Source organism: Homarus americanus, unplaced genomic scaffold (assembly GCF_018991925.1).
Source record: "Homarus americanus isolate GMGI-L3 unplaced genomic scaffold, GMGI_Hamer_2.0 scaffold32871, whole genome shotgun sequence".
Taxonomy (NCBI): Eukaryota; Metazoa; Arthropoda; class Malacostraca; order Decapoda; family Nephropidae; genus Homarus; species Homarus americanus.
In genome coordinates, this window is record NW_024748870.1 from 4,885,201 (window position 1) to 4,906,067 (window position 20,867).

Below are 20,867 nucleotides of genomic sequence, written 5' to 3' on the forward strand. Positions count from 1 at the left end.
GACGCAAGTTTTAACTTCTAAGAATGCCTTAACAAAACCTGACACTTCATAATAAAGATCCAACAATGGTTTGATAAACAAGAAAAAGCGGGAGAAAAATAAGGCTTTGCTTGCAATGGACAGAACAAATGTTTCACGTCAGAGTAATAGTGTTAATAGTCTTAATAATAAATTATAGTCATAGCTACTCTAAGACATGTTAGTGTAAAGTTTTATTATTAAAGTTATGATCACTAGCTATCATACCCAGTGAGAGGTCTAGTGGTCTCCTCAAACTTAATTAGAAAATAACGTAAACCTTAGAACAATATTTTGTGACCTACATTTATGAAATACTAGAACATACTTCCTAAGTTTCTTTTTGTGTCATAAATTTATCTCCATTTCATAAAGCCCTAGAAAAGGAAAAATCGTTTTCAAGATCTCATTGCATGTAAGCCATCAGTTATTACATTATTTTTATTTCTTTTTACGTATCCTTAGTGCGATGAAAATATAACTAGTTTAGTAAATATAGACCTCTGAGTTTCACTGAAAATTGCTTGTATTTTGTGTATATATATATATATATATATATATATATATATATATATATATATATATATATATATATATATATATATATATATATATATATATATATATATATGCATATATATATATATATATATATATATATATATATATATATATATATATATATATATATATATATATATATATCACATCTTCAGAGGCTGTCTTGAATAAAGACGAAAGCCAAGGTACCCGTTTCCATTTTCCCGTGATTTATCAAGATATATATATATATATATTCATTGTATTTTCATGAAATATATATATATATATATATATATATATATATATATATATATATATATATATATATATATATATATATATATATACTGTATATATATATTTTATGTACTCTGTGTTTGAATTTTTAGATTATAAATTTAGATAATTATTCTCAAAATAAATAGGGGGAAAGAGCTCCGTAAGATAACAACTCCAAGCCTTTTTTCTTGTTGTTGCCTCAGAGAGCGTGCGTGGCTGGTCCGGTTAAGAAATCAGGGAGGCGAGTGTCCCTGGTCTTACCTGGCCACAGCCAAACATAAGGCGGAACTTGTCGCTCCTTCGACAAACCTGAGGGTTTTTTGAAGAAGAGTGACAAGGCTTTGATTTCTCTGGGCTCTGTTCTCTTAGATAAAGTAGATCTGTTTGGTCTTTGCTGAATATCTTTATTGGATTGAGATAGTGGAACAGTAGAGGTAAAAGATGCTAATTGATTGGATCTTACAGGTACACCAAACTGTGGAGGATCGACTATTTTAATAGCATTCTTATTAACTTCGAAACTAAAATTTTCGATTTGCTTCGGGACAGCCGCTGTATTGCTGAAAGACCTCAGAATGTCATTATTTTTTTCGGCATTCTGCTCAAGTTTCTGGAAGGCAGGTTCGAATTCCTTAGTGTTTTGCGGTTGTAGAGCTTCGAGAGCTTTAAGAATAGATACTCCTTCCAGGTTCTCGCTTCTTAAGAAAGGAGAATCGTTCAGGATAGGGACATCTTGAAGGAATATTCTTGTAGGCACAGGAGTAGAACTTGAAGGGGGAGGGGAGGCTGGTCTTTGCTGATTCTGCAGCTGGTCTTGAAGGAGTACTGGCCGGAGACTGCTGGTCCTGGGACAGAAACAGTCATCAGGTATTACAACAGGTGCTTGAAATTCGACATGCTTCAGCTTTATCTTAACTGGCACCTTGACTGTCGGTATTGTTCCAGTACATAATACGCATATTGTGACTACTATAGTATAGGAACATTTGTTAATATTTGGACATGAGCTATTATACTGTAGAGCTAACCTAAACAGATTATTTGAGGTATTGTCTCATTTTTCCAATATAGATTAAATATGTATGACAGTTTGTATGTTAAGGCATTGGAAATTCAATTATCATACACAATATATATATATATATATATATATATATATATATATATATATATATATATATATATATGTGTGTGTGTGTGTGTGTGTGTGTGTGTGTGTGTGTGTTTTTCCTTGCCTAATTGTTGCATAACTTAGGGCAATGTGTCATAACCCATGAGTTTGGGTTTGTTATGATACTCCCTACACCTGCAGTCTCACTGACTCACCTGGTGTCACTGGTCTGCTCGTCGTTAACCACCGTCACCTTCTCCGGGAACACCACCTTTCCTCCTGAACTTGCTAATAAAAGACGCTGGGAATCCTGCAATCCCAAGGGAACAGGGAAGGAGGAGGAGGACTGCAGAGGTAGCTGAGAGATGTCCGGTGTTGTGACGAAGGCTTGAACATTGCCAGTCTGTACGGAAGAGCAACACAGGGATATAACGTAAATGGACTGTTATGGATTTCTATGAAGGCTGGTACGGGGCGACTAACTGTGAGGTGTGTAGCTATGCAAACATATGCCACACGCGGTTGGATCATCCCAAAAACTGCAAATAGCTGTATATGAATTTTTGATGCTGTTGACCAAAAAATGCATGTTTACATATCAATTCTCTCCGTTATATATGCAGAAAGAAAACAGACTCAGGAATTCTCTACAAATATGTGTGTGAGCGTGCGTGTGTGAACGAGTGCGTGCGTGCGTGCGTGCGTGCGTGCGACCCATGCATGTATGCGTGTATTTGAGAACAGTGGGCAATGTGGCGCAATAGTCAACATGCTCGCCTCAAAAGAGAGTAGTTCCGGGTTCGATCCCCGAGCAGGGTAAAACTATGAGTAAATTTCTTAACACTATTTGTCTCTATATACCTAGCAGTAACTGGGAACCTGGATTTTTATAGATCAACAGATCGTATTCGGGGTTATGGTTAGCCAGTGCAGTTGAGGAATTGTCCGATCATATATTATTCTTTGAGACCGGGTCATGGAAATTGTTAACATAGGGTGCACATGTTGTGTTTGCGACTGCTTCGACATCTTAACAAATTCACGCCTAGGTGGCCCTAGGGCTACCATTTAATTTTATTATTAATTTGTTTTAATGAGTCCTTGAACATGTTTATGTGCGTGTCTGTGGAATGTACCAACAAAAATAGGAGAACGTTTTAATATGGAAAATTATTGAATGTAAACTATAATTTTTTTGTTTAATTAATATTGAAGAATTATAATTCCTCAATATTAATTAAACAAAAAAATCAAACTAAACAAGTATTTATAAGCCACATCCTTATGAAGTCATATTAAAAAACTCGAGTCTTGTTAGAAAAATTATATTGAATTATGTAATCTATATATAGTATATCGTTCACAGAAAAATTATATGCATTTAATAAAGCAATTCTCTCTCTCTCTCTCTCTCTCTCTCTCTCTCTCTCTCTTACACACTCATAGAACACAGCCTGCACAGATAATGGGTGAACATGGTCAGAACTAGTATTGTTCAAAAGAGCGGGATTCTTCCTCCCTGCCCATAGTGTTGTTAATCAAATTTGTCTAAAGGTGATTTATTGATCAATTTCTATAATCTAATTTTATTTGCTTATAAACCTGCGATAACGTTAGGTTATCTCTGTTATTTATCTCATATATTTATATAAAAAATAAATATTAATTTATAAAATGTAATAAGTAATTTTTTCCTACAATTATCTTTGCAATATTTTTATCACTGTAGGGCTGAGGGATAGTCTAGAAAGACGACTAAACTCAGGGATAAGTTGAAAAACGGTGCACACACCCTTCGTCAGCGGCTTGGTCACCTAAGAACTTTTTAATTCCGGTAGAATAATCGAACTAACGTTATGATTAAATTTTATTTGCAACGTTACTGAGTTTTTCCTTAGTTTTTGGTAATATCCGCACATAAGATATATAAGGACCGTGCATTAGTTATCAGTACCTGTGACCATTCAGGTGCCTCTGCATAACGATACAATTTACTCGTGAAAAATCTTTAATCTGGTGAAAAAATATGTCCACAGTTTACTATCACTAATGGACACTTTTGTACTGGCGGAATATTAACTAATGAGCTATAATTCAGCTGCTAATTTTCTAGTGTACACCGGTGGAGGGGGAAACTGGAATCATTTTCACAAGGATTATCATGATGTGATTGTTTTTATACGAGTGTTATCATCAAGACACTCGCCTTATGACTGATCATCTGCTAGAGAAGCTCACCTCACTGTAGAGATATGCGGCAGAAATCAACATCAAGTTGTCCTACATAACAAGGAACAGGTTATATTTTACATCAAGATTATAATTCCTTGATCATTGTCAACAGGTCTTGCTATGTAGATGAAGTGAATTAGTGAACTTGGTTAATTTATTTAGTTGTTAAAACAGAAATATACAAACACAGTAGTAGTGAAATAATTATCTGATACTAATAAATTGTACTTGAACGGCATGTGATATTAACCACTGAAGTAATATTAAAAAATTAAATTATTATTTCGAATTTAAAATATTTGTACTTAGAATGATGTCGTATATATATATATATATATATATATATATATATATATATATATATATATATATATATATATATATATATATATATATATATATATATATATATATATATATATATATATATATATATATTAAAATATTCTTGTAGAAATAACCAGATCACCTTATTACGCTGTATTCGCTATTGCTATTAACTTGGAAAAACAAAAACTTGAAACTTGACGTAGTATTTATCAAGTGAGCAAAGCCGCCGAGAAAGTCTTGTTAATCTTTTCATCATTGATCAGAGTTATTTTGAAATGTTCTGATGTCTGATATGACTGATTTGAAGGAATTAATATTTCTAAAATCAGAAGAGAAATAAGAATTTTAGTTATCTCATGAAAGATTCAGAACATAACAATCCAAAGATAACTAACTTAAATGTCTTGAATATTTGTCTTTTTTTATGTAATGAACATCTGTGGTTAAAATAACACTTTTATTCTCACTCACTTAAAAGTAATTGGATTGTATTTTTAGATTTAAAGGAGGTGACTTCTCCCATAACATGGTCGATAATATGTAATTAGCGAATTGAATTTCCGCTCATATAACTTGGGAGAAAATGATACTACTAACAGCAGACAGACATTTGTAACTTGTGAATTTGATCTTACCTGAGACTGTCTTAAGGGCAAAGACATCCCACGCCTAAGGTCCGAAACAGACTGCGTCAGGTGAGTCTTGGTGAAACCAATGAAGGGTGCTTGCTGACCTGGACCGTTGAGAGGGCCAACTTCCCTAAGGGCAATGGAGGCAGATGCCCCAGGCCTCCCAAAGGGTCACTTGGGTTTGACGTCTCCAAAGGTAACTTGGAGATGTCTATGGAGAGCGGGCGAAACTTGGAGATATCTATGGAGAGCGGGCGAAACTTGGAAGAATCCTGGAGTTGGGGGAGTGGCAGGGCTCTAGGTGAGCTGCCCCGTGGTCGTGCTGCCGCCACACTGAAGGAAGATTCGAGCGCTGCAGGTCTCCTGAGGGGGTGTAGGGAGGACGGAGACTGGGCCAGGAGGGAGGACCCACCAGCAGGAGCACGAGAAGACCGCTGAGGGAGCGAGGAGGGACGCCTGGATGGATCAATTTGCCGGCCAGATCGCTGACTCCCCCAGACCCAGCGCTCTCCTGGGGAAGCGCGTGGTAGCGGGCGGGCGTCAGGGAAGAGAACGGAAAAAATATAATAAAAGGCAGTAAAACGTGAATTAAAACTAAACATGCACGTTCAGTGGTAAATAAAAATGACTGCTATGAATAAAAATATTATGATAGGTGAGCAAAATGTGGAAAATTATTGCAGGATATAAAGCTAAAAGCCTCCCGAAACTAAATTAATAAACCTTAAAAGTGTGGTGGAAATTTTTATGAAGTACATTCAAAGAGTTTATAGCAAAGCATTAATGAACCGTTATTCAGGTTCAAACAACAAATCAAAACTTAAAATTACAAGCCAAAATCAATTACCAAATGTGTGATGTGCGAAAATATGCAATAATAGGGAAACTAGAACATGCAAAAAGGTGTATATTGCTTCGTTATAAATTGCAACATTATTATTCATTACAGTTTATAGTTCAAAAACAAAATATAAATATGGTAACCAGGAATGAGAACGAAGCGCTGGTCTTATATGGCGATGTACCCAAACGAAAAGTTATGACAAATTTATGACAAGTTAATATTAACTCTGATATATTGGTTGATATTCCTAGTCATTTACCTGACTCGGGGGGCCATCAACGACACTGTTCACCTTAACTACTTGAAGTGGTTTAAATCACGTTTAAGACATCGATGTAATTTAGTTTTTTTTTTTGGTGTATGATTTTTTGTTCCTTGGGTAATATTGTTAATTTAGTTTTTTTTCGGTTTCATAAGTAGTTAAAATAAATTATAAATGTTAAGTTACAATTTGAACGATTTATTTCGATTTATCATTTATTAATCAACCAGTTTCTTACACTCATTTCAAGCATTGAGTTTTCCTGCTGGTAATGTTGAAGAGAAACAACACGTTACTAATTTATGCTCAGGACTTCCTCTTATATTTAAAAGACTTATAAATTGTATCTAACTTTACTAATATGTAAGATTTCAAACATTTTTAATTTTCTCCGAAAGTTTTCATTGGTTCAGAATTTCTCTCTGATTTTTCGAATGGTGAATATTCTCCCCAAGTCTTTCACCATGCAAAGTTATTGCAGCAATTATTTTTAGTTTTCGTTTTCATAATTTTGGGGGCTAATCAGGATCAAGCCTGCAATTTATATTGTGTTTGCATTTTGAGTAAAGGAAGTTGTTGCCTAAGGTTTTCCAAAAATGGTTCTTCTCTTTCACGTTTAAATACATTATACCAGGAAGATGTGTGTGTGCGTGCGTGAGTGCGTGTGTAGGCCTTTTACAAGAAACAAAAGCATTATCGATTCACAGATAAACTGGTAACTGGGAAAAGTAACATCACTACTAACAAAGACATCTAACTTTATTCTCTTCCTCACTTTGATAAAAGTTAAACTCCTGATTAAATACAATTCCAGTACGTAAGTATTTTTTAAAGAAATAATGTTAACCACACATCACAGGAGATAGTAATGAACTGATATAAATACTTCCTGACTTCATTATATTTCAAACAACACCGACGGACTCTAAGCAAAGCCTTTCAGTTGACTAATTACTCCCACCCTCCTCCATAATTAACCCAATATTCTCGAGAAACTTGCTTAACTTGATTGGCCAAACAATAATGGACTTGGGAAGGTTTCATTACCGTCCGGAGGCTCAATGGCTAACTTCTCCAATTCTCAAACGTCTTTTGAAATTTCTTTTACAGGTGGAGTAGAACGAAGTGCTGCGGGCGGGCTGCTGCTCTTACTCCCCCAAAGACCAAAGTTTGCAGCATAATTACGTTCCGTCTGATGCTATTACAGAAGCGGCCTCAACTTCCTCCCACTAAGTTTGATAGAAATAATGGGGGAATTAAGAGTCTTTGTTCTTGACTTCTTTTGTTTGAGAACGACGGTTTGACGTTGGTTAAGAGAAAAGCACACCCCCCCCCCCCTTGTTTCGATTTTTTAAGCACATATATAATACGAGTTGTGATATATTCAAATCGTTTTTATTCCTTTTATTAATCCGAGAAGACACAGAGGAGTTCAACATATCTGTACTACTGTATATTAATATTCATAATATTTCATCATGATACCTGTAGTTTACTAGTTTTGTTTAGCTGGAGTTTTATGAAAGATTTATTATAACCAACCTTTATCGTTTAATTCCCTGGAGTTCATAAAATAACATTACATGAATTCTTACTGATTCTATATTTATCGCTATTAATAATGTGAAACCACCTTAATATAATAAACGAGCTAATACTAATGAGATCTTCAATAACATGAATTTTCTAGATCCATCTCTCCAGAACTCTCCATAACTGTAGTATCTGAGGGAACACCTAATACTGACTAAGTAATGACCCGCTTCCTGCAACACTTTACCAAATTGTATATGACAGTCTGAGAATTAGTTGTCAAAGGTTTTGTTAGAGACATGAATGTACTATTTTGGATAAATTATGGAAGTGTGTAATACTCATGACGTTTATTAGTATTTTTTTTTTTAACAAGCACGGGGTTGTGTTGGGTGTTGTGTGAAGGAGGAGGAAGACAAGGTTATCAGTTGGTGTTTGGAGAGACTATCACTACAACCACCATAACACTGTAGTTGATATACTGTACACAATATCCCTTACAAACAGGCCACCATCTTTGCAAAACTTAATTGAAATGCTGTCAGTAATTTCTTTTGATGGAAAAAGGTCTTAGTATATTGTATATGAAAAATATGTCACTATCGTCATTGTCATTTGAAGGTGGCACATGAGCAAGGTGTAGTTAACATGGTATAATTATTAATGTTTTGTGAGAGTGGGATTAATTTTTATCACGACACATCGACGGTCAGTAATGATACTTATAACCAGAAGGATGTATCACTCTTAATTGTTGGTGACTAGTGTTATCATTAACCTAGAATACTTGCTGAGCTGCAGTAATGTATCCTCACATTAACATGAACAGGTAAGTCTATATCTATAACCCTGAGACTTCCTTAAATGTTTGTTCCCTGAAGAAGGTCGGTTCCCCTTGTACAGACTGATGACTGCTTAAGTAATGAGGACTTAACCTATTACGTAGGTTGATATGTTTGCATGTATGAGTATGATATTCTAATTAATATAAGTATGACTACCTTAAGAACTATAATTATGGTAACATAATTAGCTCGTGTCAGTATAAATAAGAAAGAAAATAATAACAATTAATAAGAAATCAAAGCAAGAGCGAGAACATATGAACAAATTACTCATGCTACTGAGGTCGGAATATATTACCAATGACAGATGTAAATATAAATAAGAAGGAAATTATGGAAGAGGTATGAATATTTCGTGCTAAATGTTTTCACAAGACACTGATATTTTCTCTTGAGGTAAAGATTCCATCATCAAGCGGGAGAAGCTGATGTGTTGTTTTAAAGAAGGGAGCCATTGTCACCCTAATTCAGGTGTCCTGTTAAGTAGGAATCAGTTTCTTTGATACATATGTTCCTATATCTAGATTAAGACGCTACTTCTGTGAGTGTATCACCATTTTGGAATATCTTTTCATGTACATTATACCAAAATATCTAATAATACTTACATTTACAAGTAAAGATTTTGGATTATTATAATGGATTCATTTAGTGAAGTATAATGTAAGGTTATGTAGTGAACTGGACACTGTATCAAACTATAGAGTCAACTAAGCCTTCTTGTGGTTTATATAAACAATTAGGAAAGTATGTAACGTCAAGTGGTAAGCATAAATGTTGTGTCGAGTCATGTGGTGAGCTTGACCTTTGTATGAGGTCACGTAGGAAGTTTCTTTGTGCCAGATTATGTTTGGATTTCAAAATTTGTCTAAGTCAATGTGGAGAATTTGACCTCTGTGTCAGGTCATGTAGGGAGTTTGACCCTTGTGTGAGGTCATGTGGGAGTTTGACCTTTGTGTCAGGTCATGTGGGAGTTTGACCTCTGTGTCAGGTCATGTAGGGAGGTTGACCCTTGTGTCAGGTCATGTGGGAGTTTGACCTTTGAGTCAGGTTGTGTAGGGAGGTTGACTCATGCATGAAGTCCCAGACTGAATTATTCTCAGGTAGTCATGAGCAGGTGTTAGCCCTAGGGGGTAAGGTAGGGTTATTCATGTCTCTCTCTCGCCTGCTTGTCTCATGCTCTCTCTCTCTTTATCTCTCTTAAAATACCAACTTCATTGAAAGAGAATTTAGCAAGATAAATTATCCACATTGGTATAAAGCTGATGTATGTATGTATGTATGTATGTATGTATGTATGTATGTATGTATGTATGTATATATATATATATATATATATATATATATATATATATATATATATATATATATATATATATATATATATATATATATGTATATATTAAAAATAACTAATGATAATGAATACAGATGCGTCTGCCTGGCACACGTAAAGTAGCACCATGAGTTTAGACAAATGTTATTGACAATAATCAATTAGTGGTTTTGTATCGTGTTATGATTTTCCTTGGGGGTATCAGTTTGGACACATTGTTTATTATCAAAGGAACTCGCAAATATATCCCTGTATGTAAATGAATGAAAGTAGAGTGACCAATGTTCCATTTGAGACGGGAAAATGTGCAACATTTTGAAGACACTGTTTGTAAAAAAGCGTCACACAGGCAACGCACACAATGACAAGATGATTTTTGTGGAGTATATTTACGTCGGTGTTCAATCACTGCATAACCAGAACTAGTTCTGCTACATAATATGCAATGCATTTTATTCATCATGACAATATCATCACTCGCAGCGTGAAGTCAATCACATGCATTATTTACTGTTATCAGACTCTATAATTAAAATAACTTATTGTACTGACTGTCACATCCTGCCCCAGATGAACTAACAAACACATGTGCCAAATAAAACAACTACGTTCTGTGCATTATTTGTGCTTGTCAGACTATCAACATCGTAATCCAATGTAACAACTGTTTGAAATATTCATCGAGGCACAGAGGCAGTCATCTGCCACATACCGAAGCATGGCAGTAACTGGTGCCTGTTGAGCTTCTCCAGCTAACAGGTAGACACAGTTGCACGTAAGAGCGCCAGCGCTGGCTGTAATTGAATTCATTTTCATGCTCATAGGGATGAGCTTTCCTAACCCAACCAAAAACAACGTTTTTTTCCTTCTTTTTGTCGTACATATTCACTTCAATGAATATAACTAAACAAACACCATTCATGTGTTTGATTAAATATTAGATCAGCTACTATCACCAAGACTTAAAGTTATCTTTTTACTCAGAACCCATAAGGTACCTGTTGATATAAGATCAGAGGTGATAAAATATATATGTTTTGTCTGAACTTGAAGGAATATCTAACATTATACCTGTATAGTGAAGTAAGATAACACAGACAAATGATCCTGTATTGAATTTTACAAGAATGACAGAATTGTGGTTCCTACGTAAATACACGACTTAGACGAAATCGATGGAAAGAAATTATAAGTCAGGTATTAACTATTGTAGAAAGTATAATTGAATGACCGGAACAAAATTGAGTAAAATGACATACACGATGATGGCTATCTGTTATAATGGGATAGATATGAGATAGATATGAATATAGACTTCTTAGTTAGATGGGAAAACTCTTTAAGGATTATGAATACATCTGACTATAAAAATAAGCTATCTGAAAGTAATTTAATATTTGAAGAATTGGCAATGATTGTGATTGTAGATAGAAAAGATAACATTATTTGGAGAAGCACACACACACACACACACACACACACACACACAAAAGAGTTCAGGAGTAAATGTGATGCAGGAACGATGTGCGTGCTGCAGAAATTCAATATTTAATTGAATAGCAACCAATTTTTCCCTCAAATTATAGAGATTGAAGACTCAGAGTATTTTCTGAAGTAGGAAGAACATAGCGATGACAGTAGTATGCTTGGTGCAAAATAAATCAAACATTTAAGCCTTAGATACAAAAATGAAGATTAAAAAAAAAATAATAATATGGCATGGAAACTCCTACATGACAGTGCGGTTAGCAAGCAATATGTCACCATGGAATATATTACGTTCAGTTGGACCGCGTGTATGTACATATTTGTTTGTGGTTTTGTCCAGATGCTCAGTTTTAAAACCTTTTGGATATCTTTATGGAATTCGGCAAACATATTGGAGTTGGACGCACCAGGAAGCTTATGTTTTTTAATCAGGAAATTTACCTGTTTTCTCCTGGATTTTAGATTCACTTACGAGTTTCTGACGATATTGGAAAAACACGAAACAGAAGAATCGTAAACACAATTATTCATTCAAAAGTCTTCGTTTTTTGTTGTTATTAATAAAACCCTTCTATCATTTTCACGAACTATTATTTTAATAAGAGTTCTGTTACAATTTCAACATTAGTAAAACATTAAATAAAAGAGATATCCTTCATTCATCCAGTTAAGTATAAAAAGCGGGTTGTTTTAATATTCTATTTTATAATATTTGACTTAAATAAGATCATCCTTTCTTTATATAATATTACGTAATTTTACCGAAGTTTTAAACTAAGAGTCATAATTACTTTGCACATGTGAGGAATATTGTTACGCGAAGCTTAGTTTTGTTCTTACAATATGCCAATGTTCTTGTTTTTATTATTAATATTGAGACCTTTATCTTGGATACTTCTCCCCGTCATCAAGGAACACCATACAATATACCAGGATAACTCCCCTTTATTATCAAGATATGTTAACTTAAATAATTCATTGGTTATCAAATCATAATATATCATGATAACCATTGAAGTGTATGTTAAACACTGATGCTTAATTTTTGCCATCAGAACTATATACAGTGATAACGAACCTCTACCATAAAGAAACTTATGACATAAGTACACTAGAAATATCATGAAATATACACTAAGATAAATAACTCTTAACGTAAAGATGTGCAAAGATACTTGTAACATATTCATTATCTATATACTGATAAGCAGCTATAGCTTATTTAGGTAAACTATATAAGCTTTAAGGTAAATTACTTAAGAAACACATTAATCTCGGCATTAACAATAATTTAGATATCTAAGTACAATCAATTGACTTAGAATTAGAAAACTTAGTGAATCTTAAATAAATTAACGGGGGAGAGGGAGACCAGATCCTTAACGAAGACGTGAAAATATGTAACTTAGATCAATTTCTACAATATGAGGATCTTAGGATGATACTGATGAGTTATGTTCTAAAGAAACCTTTGAAGATCTTAAGAGTAATATATATTATGTTAAAAAATATTTGAAGAAGGTTTAGTAAAAGTAATTTACCTTGTACTATCATAGTGAACTTGGTCACACAGAGAGGCTCCAAAAGATCCCTGAGTTTAGCATTTACATAAACCGGCAATAAGCAAGGCTCTACATAATCATTTGAAACCGTGTAGGTTAAGAAGCAACTAGAGGAAATAAGTAAACTGGTATCAGATAGAGGCCCTTTAAGGATGAGCCTTAGTGATCAGACAATATTGCTTTATTTTCGAGACATGATATGATAGATAGACAGAGTATTTGGTCCCCAGTTAATAGATAATTTCCTGCAAGACGTTAGGAAACTTTGCGCCAGGGAAGGAATTTTAAAGATTACTATGAAGAATTTATCTGTAAACATAATCTGTAGTAACTTAAAAACGCTGTGATCTTTAAAGTGGCCTCAGGAGATTATCTCAATAAATATAATCCTTAGTGGGATCTAAGTGGAATATGATATCACAAGCCTTTCCATTAAAGGCTCAGACAAAATCGAACATGAAAAATCAACTTATCAAATTATTCAAGAACACCGACATGGCTAAAACTAGACGATATATAATATGACATACAGTATATACCTTATCCCTGTAAACCTAAGGCTGTGACACGTGTATTGTAGTACATAACAGAACTTCATATAATCCAAGTCAAAACATAAACTAGGGTGGGTCATATAATGAAGAATCTACAAAAAAATTACACAACTAACAAGTCAAGCTCAGGAACATCTAATCCAACTTATAAAGTAAATGACTTTCGAGATGAAAAACTGTTGCAGCTTAACCTAGTAAATAGTGTTATTGGTGAGCTGCCCTAGCATGGCAATCTTATCCTTTCAGTTAAGAAATTATTCACGAGTTAACAATTAATCAGACATCTTGAAGAACACCATCTCCCTCTTGAGACCTATATTATGGCTTCCCTTTCAGTTGTTACACTCAAACCTCCACTCTTCTAACACACACAAAGAAAATCTACCTTGAAATCGACAACTTTGGCGAAGTTTGTCTTGTTCTTTTGTCCAGATCTATTATCAGTCTTTCCCTGTCAAACTTCCTTCTGTAGCTCTCCCTTATTATCTAGTTACCTGCTTATCTTCCTTTCTCTCTTATCTCCACATCCGTTCAGGTAGGAATGTTATTTTTCTTTCAGTATTCAAGTATCTTTCTACCTTCTTATTTCATATGAATAAGCTCATCTCTATTCCTAACAGTACACACGCATTACTATCCCGCTAGTGATTCAAACTTACACAACAGTTTATCCTTCCCCTCTTATACTGTCACTCAATCAAGAGATCCCACCTTTAATGCCACTAAGAAAAAATGAATCGCCTGAAGAATTTCCACCCCATCTCGCTCCACCTGAAGAATTCCCCTCTCTACAGCACTTTTATAGCTGTATAGTTTGCTTAACAAAATTGAAAAATATTGATGGTTCTTTTTTATATCTTTATTAGTAGGTTACCAAAAGATACAAGATAAAAATTATTATGCCACATGAATTCTTGGGGGTAAGAATTCAAAAAGTCACGTTTACGGGCACATATTGTCTTGATGTTGTTTGCGAGTGCACACCAGTACACACGCAACGTTATGTGATATCAGTGGGTCTTAGGTCATGTGTGTGCGTCAGTTAAACAGGTTAGATTAAGGTCATATAGTCGAGGCATATTTGCACTGACCTCACCTGAAGAATGATACTCTTAGTTTCTATGGTTAACAAGATAATTTCCAGATTACACTTTCATTCGACAACACCTTATTATTCTAGCCACCTGTCTAAATATGTTAGGTGTTGCTGTAATCAGAATCCTCCCCTGGAAATAGCAGTCTAAACAATGTAACGAATTCGGTGTCCACTTCTGTACAACCTCTTAATCTTTTGTAACAGTCACATTAATCTTATTTTCATTCACATATAAGATGCTCCTTCACTGTCCTTCTTATCATTGATAGACAAGATATAGTAAAGAAATAATACGTCTCCTCAATAGCCAGTCACTCGCTTCTTCGGTAGTTTCTTGGTCCTTGCACTCATAGACGCCAAGTTCATCAGTCTACCTCTCACACCAAGTCACATCACACCACACCACACCGTCTCTCGTCTGTACAAATTTCCTTTAATCAAATTTGTTATAAGGTTCTTCTTAATCCTTACATTACTTGAGTATAGAGAATGATCTGCCCTCTTGACACGTTTTGATTCACCAACCTTCTACACCTCCATGCTGCCCAAATATGGCAGAGAAAAAGCTAGTTGCATTTTTTTTCTCGGAATTTTATATAATTGATGGAAGCATATTTAAGAAAAATAATTTTGACATGGTATCAGTGTTATATCATGTGGTCTGTTGTCAAAATATCATAAATTTGATGTATCATTATTTGGTGAGGAGAATCAAAGGAAGGACACATCTTTACTGACTGTAGGAAATGTGCAATATGTTATTTACTTGCTCTTGTCATTGTAGGGAAGAATAGAGGTGTAGATTGTACGTGAATCAAAAGGTGAATAAATATGAATGATGATAAAGGACCTACCATCCATCTTAACTTAGCATATATTTATAACTTACTTATCATTGGTGTAATAACTAAGTCTAGGTCACTCGGTAAAATTTCCTTAAAGAGGGAATCTTGCCATGATCCATCACAACGTTTAGAAAATTAAATTCTAGTCGTTTATTTTTAACTTTCTTGATCTTCAAACCTGTACTTATTTTTGTTGTTGGAAGACCTAAGACACATCTTAGTAAGGCTGACAACTGTCCCAATATTTATTTATTTTATTTATTTTTTTTTTTTATTTAGTTTTTTTTTACAGGGTATCATAAAATTATCTTCATGGGAACTAAGGCTGTGTAAACAAACTGAACCTGAAGAACACACTGTCTCGTAATGACAAGTACATCTACATTAGTTAGAAATATGGTGGATTATTAAAATATTTTAACCAAGTAAAGTTAAGAAGTATTTGATGAGTTACTGATCTTGTGTAAACCCAGAATGGGGTACAATAAGATATGTGTATCATGTTGACGTATAAAACGAAAGTTTGATAAGTATTTGTGGTAAGTAAATGCAGTTGAGTTTAAGATAATATACGGGAAGATGCTGACTTGGAGGATAACCTGTAATTAATATTATAAAAAAAGCTAAGGACCAAACCTAAGGTAACATAATTTAACTCATTTAACTTAGTTGCTTCTAGTACGTCCTAACATATGGGATACTGATGGGATGTAGACGCAGATAAGTGAACGACGATGACTTTTATTACTGATTTATTAGTTCGGGTAAGGTAGTGAACAATGAACCTGCATAAGCAAATGCTTTTCTTTCATATAACCAGATGGACCTGGGCAAACAGGCAGAATATATACTAAGACCGTAAAAAAAGTCTCCCAACGGTGAGACTATATTTAACCTAAGGAAACGTAAGAACAGTAAGAGAGTTTTATCATCTCAATCTTCTTGAATATTTCCAATACCTGCTGGATCTTCCCTGTGCAGGTAAAGAACATCAGGTGCAACAACTGCAATACAATCATCGGTAATCTCTATTCTAGATTATATTAACAGTTCACAGGAAAGAGTATACAGTAGAGATTGTTTTTATCCATGTGACAAGACTTTCCAGGAACAGACAGCGACATGTACTGTAGACGGGAGCGTGTAGCTTACTGCTTTCATTTTCCTGTGAGATGTGACAATAGCCTATTCCACAATACTACCCTCTTCCTGTAATATTCCGGCTTATGGAACTCCCGCAGATACGATTAATTCTAGTGTTAGTTTTACTGGACGGTCATAGACGGCGAGCGACCGTACATGAGAAATGAAGCCCTCGTCTCTTATGGTATATGTACCAAGATGCTTAAGACTGTATCATGTTATAATTGAAGACTCATCATCATCATTGTTATTTTCTTCTATGTTTGTGAGTAGTGTGGCCCTCGTTGCGTGTATTAGGGCAACGGGGTGGACACACGCCACTGTCAGCCATTTATCATGGGGTGGGGGTCCGTGAAAACCATGCATGATGCTCACACAGAATTGCATCGTTTGGTATTTGGAGAGTATTTGCCGAGGAGCTTCTGCAGGTCGGCGACACCAGTTGTCCACCTCTGGAAATATGCCTCAGACAGCGTCCCGAACATTTACTCGGTCGTGTTGCGAATGTCTTCCTGAGAAATAAATTGACTCGAAAAAATCGTACCTGCAGAAGATTTGCTGCTATGTAGCCATTCTTGGTCTCGTCAGGAAAAATTTTTCCTTCAATTATGATCACAAGTATAAGTCTAGCTTTATGATTTGACATTTCTTGAAAAATGGTGTTCGCAGCTAAGCATCTTAGCTGTGTTTGTCTTTTCAACGAGTAGATAACTTGCGGCGTTAAAAAATAAACAGGAAATTTTACACTAGTTTTTGTTATGAATGAAAACACAGAATTTTGACCAGATACCGAAAAGAGCCTTGACAGGTGTCTGTTAAATAGGATAAGGAAATAAAAATACATGTGTTGTTAGAAATTTATGATTAGTTATATCATCAATTCTCCTGCTATATCCTGTTGGCAGATAGCTTGTATGTGTCTGAGACGTAAACACACACTGATGAAAAGGAAAAACAAATAGCTAGAAAGGATATTCTCCAACATCAAGACACATTAAAAAGACACAACACCTACAGCTTCCTTTGGTCTCACTTATCCACGTGATTGAAGGAAGTTCGGATACATAGTACCAAGCTTAGAAAAACAAATTATATATATACGTACATATATATATATATATATATATATATATATATATATATATATATATATATATATATATATATATATATATATATATATATATATCGAGGACATTAAACATTACATATAATACAAAAGGAGAAGCCAACCTTCATGTGAATGGTAAGACTGAGACGTTATGTGTACACTTGGTATCAGTATATTATTGAAATAATTATTTGAAATGTTTTAAATATACCATAATTCTCCCGCATGTAGGATTAAAACAAGGTTTTTATGATAAGTGATTAGTAAGGTAAGACTTTATTTTCTTTTGAAACTCTTAAGTTTTCCATTACTGACATAAATAAAGGAATATAAGGAAGTTATAAAAAGTGAGGAATGTTTCGTTTAGTTAATGTATTTACAGTGTTGATAATATTTCCAGGTTTGTAATCTTTTAAGATATTGTTTAACGAATTTGAAAATTTATTCACTTTAAAGCAATATTTAAGATTTTGAGAGTAATCGCATATGGTTGATAAAGTATTTAAACATAAACAAACAAAGTTAATTAATATACTTTGGTTATACAGCGAAAGCCTTAAAAATAGGAAGATAATCAGTGAGAATAAAACACAAGACACACTGGCATAACACGGTCATGTGACGACTCATCTCACCTTCCCTGGACACAGGTAGACTCATGTCTGACTAATGTAGCATCCAGTGTACCACAAGCAAGACCCAAACCTCCTACAGATATACCATAATAAACCAGCAGGAGCTCACACAGGCAAGCCAACATGGACTACCACCTCAATTATTACTCAGACAAAGCAAGGTGGCCTCCTCAACATCTCTCGCTCTTCTGTTTTGTTAATTTTACATGATATCTTTGGAAGAAAAATAAGGTGAAAATATTTCAGTAGAATATCTAAGATGGTGTAGCTGGAGAGACAAGGTTTCACTCTGACTTTATGCATATGTGTCAAAATAGTATTATGGGAGGTGAAGATTCTTATCTTGAAACACACTTATATATATTGAAAATTGATAACTAATTAGGCACTCGGGAATCAGAGAGAGAGAGAGAGAGAGAGAGAGCTCAAAGTGTATTAGTTTTATCTCCATCTTGTACTAGATTTGTCTTATACCTTTACTGCACAGTCTTCACCATCTTAAGTTACATTCACCTTCATAATTGTAATACTGAAGTAAAACGAGGAAACAAACAAACTTGTAGCAATATGTATCAACAAACAAAATAAGTATATTAATATTTAATGATCATTACTTACACGTTTAAAACTCTACTTTATCTTCAATGAATATTCTAAGATACAAATTTGCCAACATTTTAATTTCGAAGATTGCTGAGATCTTTAACTGTGATCGTATTTGATGGGTTTCATTCCGGATTTTCTTACCAGTATGTGTGAAGAAACTAAGCATAAAGTATTACTTAAAACATATTCTTTTACTCTCGGATTCTTACACCGCAAGAAACTAGATATTTCGCTGGAATTTGAATTTGAATATAAAAAACCCGAAGCATAAACTGATCATGAGCAGTAATACATATCATTATTACGTAAGCTTTTCCTCTTTACCACTCGTAATAATTATACTAATATAATAATATTCATGATAATAAAAACAATAATAATAATAATAATAATAATAATAATATTATTATTATTATTTATTATTATTATTATTTATTATTATTATTATTATTATTATTATTATTATTTATTATTTATTAAGCTCATTGCTTGTTCTTCAAAACGAAATTACAATAGCACAAAAGTGATCAGTTTTTGTAGTACTTGGCAATAGCTGGGGTGAAGAGCCACATCTCGTATACTGGGCGACGATTTTTTTTTTATTTAAGTTGAAGACCTATTGCTGGTAAGTACCGCATTCTTAGGGATTAACAGCTTTACCCGTTTCGAGATTCTTAGCAATATTTTGTAATTCTCTGATATTATGAAGGAGAACGGTAAGGAATAATCTAAAGATAGAATTCTCATAAAACACGTCTACGAATTTTTTCTGAAATTTCCAGGATGAAAGTCATTAGTATGAAGAGTATGTACGGTGAAGGCATTAGTGGCGGGAATTATAATTTGAGTTATTGTATTTTGTTTGTTATAATCGGAGGTGGTCTGACTGGGCTATTATTATTATTAATTATTATTATTATTTTCATTTTTATTTTCATTTTCTTTTTCACATTATTATCCTTATTATTATTATTATTTTCATTTTTACATTATTATTATTATTATTATTATTATTATTATTATTATTATTATTATTATTATTAATTTTTCTGGTAAATAATTTTAATTAACAAATAATTCAAAACTAGTCTCCCTGGAACTATCATATCTTGTGCACATACATACACACAAAATAAATGTCCATTGACCGAGTTAAGACGCATTTACGATAAAGATAACCGGATAAAGCAAGTATTCAACTCACTAAAAGCCCCCCCCCCCCTAAAAACATACCCATGGAAGTTTTAAGCAAGGTTGGTGAGGAAGTAGGGGAAGGGTGTATATAATTTCCTACATATGGTGCAGTGGGGGCGTGGGTAGGATATTGGTGTAAAGGCTGTGATGAATTGTTGTCAGTGCAGTGGTAGTAGTGGTGGTGGAGGTGGTGTAGTCAGTAGTATTCTGGTTGTGATGGTAGTGTAATCATTGTAACAGTGTAGTCAATGGTAATATTGTAGCCAATGGTCATGGTGGTTGTGTTTTTTTTATGCTGCTAGTAGTCATGGTAGCTATTGGATGTGGTGTAACTCAGTGAAGCTTAATTTTAGTATTGGGAACCACATGTGTCACTTAGGTAAAAGTTGAAGGATTTATTCAAGGTGAAATTACGCTTGGTCTTGTACCTGTGCTCCTGAGTGTATTGGGGGGATAACCTTTAAAAATTACGTATATATTTTCAGAGGGAGAAACATTGATTATTTAAACCACAATTACTAGTGAATGTGATACAGACCGACTGACATGTTCATTCATCCATGATAACATTGAAAACTCATACAAATTCACACACCCATACGCACACAAAATCCTAATTCTCACACGCGCGTACATACACATATATCCATGTCACAGAAAAAAGATAAAGG

At 34.1% G+C, this 20,867-nt stretch overlaps 1 protein-coding gene and 1 long non-coding RNA gene across 2 annotated transcripts in view; both read right to left on the reverse strand.

Moving 5' to 3' along the window:
- Positions 1–913: 913 nt before the first annotated feature.
- LOC121853194 lies at positions 914–5,271 on the reverse strand. The gene is made up of 3 exons (XM_042347176.1): positions 5,149–5,271; positions 2,167–2,354; positions 914–1,685 (listed from the first exon to the last, which is right to left on the reverse strand). The coding sequence occupies exons 1-3, from the start codon at positions 5,173–5,175 to the stop codon at positions 1,040–1,042; spliced, it is 861 nt and encodes a 286-aa protein (XP_042203110.1). The 5' UTR covers positions 5,176–5,271; the 3' UTR covers positions 914–1,039.
- A 2-nt stretch (positions 5,272–5,273) lies between these two features.
- LOC121853195 overlaps positions 5,274–20,867 on the reverse strand; it is a 109,424-nt gene continuing 93,830 nt past the window's right edge. The window contains exon 4 of the long non-coding RNA XR_006086272.1: positions 5,274–5,653. This is a non-coding gene — a long non-coding RNA (uncharacterized LOC121853195). The remainder of the gene's footprint in view (positions 5,654–20,867) is intronic.

Bases quoted from the DNA above. Each gene is read 5' to 3' on its own strand.
- LOC121853194 (XM_042347176.1), bottom strand. From the start codon at position 5,175: ATGTCTTTGCCCTTAAGACAGTCTCAG. The intron at 2,355-5,148 runs GTAAGATCAAAT...TCTTCCGTACAG, and splicing joins TGCCCTTAAGACAGTCTCAG to ACTGGCAATGTTCAAGCCTT. The intron at 1,686-2,166 runs GTGAGTCAGTGA...TTTCTGTCCCAG, and splicing joins GAGCAGACCAGTGACACCAG to GACCAGCAGTCTCCGGCCAG.